The sequence below is a fragment of the Sycon ciliatum genome, chromosome 3, assembly GCF_964019385.1.
Source record: "Sycon ciliatum chromosome 3, ocSycCili1.1, whole genome shotgun sequence".
NCBI lineage: Eukaryota > Metazoa > Porifera > Calcarea > Leucosolenida > Sycettidae > Sycon > Sycon ciliatum.
In genome coordinates, this window is record NC_088645.1 from 37883171 (window position 1) to 37887683 (window position 4513).

At 48.6% G+C, this 4513-nt stretch overlaps 1 protein-coding gene across 1 annotated transcript; it reads left to right on the forward strand.

Annotated features, from left to right (window-relative positions):
* Positions 1-1429: 1429 nt before the first annotated feature.
* LOC135812120 (uncharacterized) lies at positions 1430-3819 on the forward strand. Its single transcript, XM_065325450.1, has one exon. The coding sequence runs from the start codon at positions 1602-1604 to the stop codon at positions 3285-3287; it is 1686 nt and encodes a 561-aa protein (XP_065181522.1). The 5' UTR covers positions 1430-1601; the 3' UTR covers positions 3288-3819.
* The last annotated feature ends 694 nt before the right edge of the window (positions 3820-4513 follow it).

Consider the following 4513-nt stretch of genomic DNA (forward strand, 5'->3'; position numbering starts at 1 on the left):
ATCTGGTCATTTTCCGAGCACAATCCGCTTACCCCTAGTTGTGATCTCCACGCACAAAAGGCATCAGCATACTTGCACACCATGCGCTGTGATCTCGTTTGCTTTGCTACGTCCCTGGATCGGGTGCCTGCGTTTGTCTCGTGCCCAGGCATCATGTTGTAACGTCTTGGTGCGTCTTAATCCATATCTCCTCAGCCATTCTTTCAATTTGGAAACATTCTTAGCAGAGACGTTGTGGTAGGAAAACACCTGAAGAAATGGCGGTACATACACGCCAGCCCACACAGAGTTCTCTATTTAAGTTGAAAACTTCTGGCAAAGAGGGAAATATTAGTTAATGGGCCGCAGTCAGCTAAAACATGTCTTTGGGGTTGTGTAATTTTTTTGAGACATGATGGAATGAAGAATTGTTTCTGTCGAGCACGTAACTGTGCTTCCATCACCAACCGGAGACGTGAGGATCTTGTTGAACTTGGTTCTCAAACTTATTTGGCGGTCCAGTCCAAGCAGCTGGCGAGTAAAGTTGCATCCGCGCGTGAGTTTCTGTCTGAGAGTGCTTTTATTATTTCTCCGCTGCTCGCTAAAAACGGGCTGGAAACGTACAACTGCGGCACTACACCACGTGATGTGAGTTTTCGCCGTCGGCGAACCCCATAGAAAGGGTGTCATGAGTTGCACACTCTTGGGGGGGGGGGTTATACTCTTGGTACAATGCAACAAAACAACCACGTACAACACATTACAAAGATTATTTAATGTGGTGTTCGCGAGAAAATTACGGATTTTTACGTGTTTTACACACGTTTCGTCTGCTTACATACTGAAGCTGTTCTAGCAATAGTAGCATTGGAATAATATTATTATTATTATTATTTATTAAATTTTTAATAGGGCATAATATAATATAAAAGTATAAGTTCACTATCCAAGTTAAGAGCCTGTTCCAGTATTGCATTTCTTTCTCTATGGGAGAGCATATCCCCGTGCTATGTGACCCATGCGCAGCACACACAGTATTGCATTTCTTTCTCTATGGGAGAGCATATCCCCGTGCTATGTGAACCATGCGCAGCACACACAGCAGAAGTTGAAGCTTCTGCAGAACACGCCCAAACCGAATTGCATCTGCACCGGAGCACGCTGATTGTGTGTCAGTGTCTGGCAGCCTTGCAAAAAACATCATGGGTAGATGCACGAGATCTGTAGGTGGGAAGTAGACTGAGCCATGCGGGCCACGTCAAGAACATGTCAAGTACGTCCAGCAGGCCAGTGATACACCACGTCTACAATGTACTGTCAGCATACAAACACAGAGCACACAGGCAGTCGAGTCCCAGGAGTTCCGAAGTCACGTCGTCCGAGCACAGGCCTCCAACAATTATTCCTGTCAGCCGAAATGAATGAAATGCGACGGCAACGGGTAAAATAGCATTCCACTCCGCCGCTTGGCCAGCTATTAGTGATATGTCTAGTCCACGTTCTCCTCAAGGTCGTGGGAGAAACCCTACAATTATCACTGTTATCTTGCCCTCACGCAAGAGTGCGAGCGGGCCACTTGCGCCGTCGGTTTCTCTCTGGGGAAGCGCGATTCGTCTCACATCATGAAAATGATGATTCGACGTTTGTTGCAGCTCCTAGCCGTCATAGGCAGTCTGATAGCCGTACCTGCCCATGGCCATGGTGGCTCTGGTGGAGTGTCGGCCGCTGCATCAGCAGGAACCGTCCTTTCGCCATTGGCCAGCAAGCATGGAATGCCGTTCTGTGCGGCTCTGCTGGTACAGGAGGTCGGTATCGACGCAGGTGCATACGCGGAATTAGGGAGACAGCTTCAACAGGACGCGCCGTTCTACCTGTGGGTTGGACTAGTCGACTTTCCCCAAGATACTCCTACCAGCGATCTCATTGACTCGTACATGAGCCACATGCTGAGTGACCTGGATGCGCTTGGATTCAACAAGAGCGACACACGACTTCTGTACGCCTTTGGTCATGGTGCTGGCAGTTTCCCTATGCAGGACTGGGCCATCAAGTACGTCGCGAATCAGCGTAAAGTCACACCACTGCCCGCCCCGCTGAAGGGGGTCGTCCTGCTCGGCTCATATCTGCAGCGAAAACACCGCAACAGTACCTTCCCAACCGGGGTGATGACCATGGCTGGCGATATGGATGGCGTCACGCGAATAACGCGAATCGCTGAGTCCTATTACCATCTGATATTACATCCTGGCTCGCCACCAATCAATTACGGCTTTCCTCACATTGTTCTGAATGGAGTTTCGCATATGCAGTTTGCATCCGGTCCGCCGCCACCCATTGCACAGGAACTGGACCTAAAACCGGAGCAAAGCCAGGCCAACGCCACCCACGCTGTGACGTCAATATCGTCGGCATTCATGGCACTAAAATTCGAGGATGTTCTGCGGGAGGGTGACCAAGTATCATCAGCCGAATACGAACATTTGCCATTCCGGGAGATTTTTGCGAAAGCACGAAATCTGTTGGACCAAGGCTTACGCGATGCTGATGATGTTCTCACTCCGATCGTGGAAAGCTTTGAGGCAGAGGCATTCTACCACCTACACTCGCCGTGTTATGCGAAAACAGACGACAAAAACTGCTCATCACGCAGTCCCTGGATAGAGACTGCCCAGACCTTGATGTGTGGCCTCGGGGCGTCCCGGACGTCCGTAGCCGATCGAAGTATTCTCTGGCCCGTCAACGAGGTGTTTCCGCACGACTATCTGCCGAAGATATTGAACTCCTGCACTCCCACCGACATCAATTGCACACTGAACACAACGTCTGTTGTCGAGAATGTCTATGCAGAGAGCGATGTGGCTGATGAGTCGCTAGCCCCGATTGCAGCCGTGCAGCAGGAGGTAAAGTTCAACTCCAGGCAACGGTGCTACGAGCATGCTGGTATTACTCCAGCCGATTTCAACACCACAGACGGTCCGTCCCTATGCGCCGATATCAATCAAGCCGCATACGAGCAAGCAGTCGGCAAAGCGAACGCCGTAAATAAGGCGCGATTCCTCAAATACGGCCAGCGATTGAGGATGGCTCCTGACAAAGTCACCAGTATATTCCCCATTTGGAGCATTGAGCCATTGCAGATTGACACGTCCGGCACAGAGGCCCTCGTCACAGCCTGGGCGTCCAAGTACTCCACGCAGAATCCAATACCATTGGTGGCCGGCCTTCATTTCTGCAAACTGCTCTCACCTGCCAGGGCAATGGAATGGGTTTACGTGGATTCGCTGAGAAAGTCGCATTCCCTTGGCTAGCTGCGAATTCCTGATGATACTTCAACTTGCATTAATTTTATTGAGGCAGCAACCACGTATTGACAACAAGACAGGTAATCATCAAGACTCGATACCACAAAAACGTCGTGACTCACGTTGTATTTTGTATCATTGGGGATTAATTTGGCTGGATATCAAGTCTGATGTTTTCATTGTGAATTTTACCTACCACGGTCCCAAGGACATCTTTCCAAACAATCTATTAGAAGGACACTAGGGTAGTGTTGCGGTAGTACAAACCTTCCTGCTTGCAATGGGGATATACTATTCTCTTTGAAATGCAATCTCCTGTCTAAACATCCAATGTAGAATTGCTCTACAACGTATTGTGTTTAAAACGTTTTGAAAGGCTTTTACTGTACATGCTTCTTGGCATCAAAGTTTTCGGAGTTTTCCTAACATGGTTGCCATGGAGATTCTGAACATCTAAGGCAGAAATATGCATACTACGTCATTTCAACAATTCCTTTTTCCCTTCTGTTTCGTCTGAGGTTGTCACGGTAACCCGGTGCAGGGCTGTGTTTACTTATGCACTGTGAGCACTCATGGGCAATTGTTATTATTTGCATTAGACTGTATTTACAGCCACTATTAAAAATAAAATAAAAACTCCTGGGCACTCTACATGTTCATGTACTTCGAAATAAGTGTCCCGCACAGTTCCTCATATTGTCAGGGTCAATCCTATACCGCGTGCAATCATCAGGCAGACAATGGTAAATGCAGACTGGTCACAGCGTAATGGGAATTTAAGGTGGTTACAGGCGGGAACAATTGTAAGGCTTAGCGGGACCCCTGGTATGTAATCTTTGGGCTAACTTGCCGATTGAGAATTGTGTGAAGCTGAGTGCTAGATGCCTAGTGGAGGCAGTGTGTGCAATATTTGTCAAGGCGCTAGCTGTTGGATGCCTGTACTACAGCAGAGCTAATTGAATCCGAGGAGTAACAGTTAGGTGCAGTGGCGGTACTAGCCTCTTTGGTGGTGTGAGGGTTCAGGTGTTGGGTGATGGATGCCTGTACTACAGCCGAGCCAGTGAAGTCAGAGGAGTAACAGCTGAAATCTCAACCGGCAAGACCAAAGTCAGCGCGACGGTGGGCGTACAGTTTTCATGTGGATTTTCTAGTTGTTTCTTCTCGTACCTATGTCAGTATCGTGATGGTCAAGTGGACAGGATGATTCTCTTCCTCTAGGCTTCGTTTTGCCG

What these genes read in the sequence shown, in the direction of transcription:
- LOC135812120 (XM_065325450.1), top strand. Translation starts at nt 1,602, where the DNA reads ATGAAAATGATGATTCGACGTTTGTTGCAGCTCCTAGCCGTCATAGGC.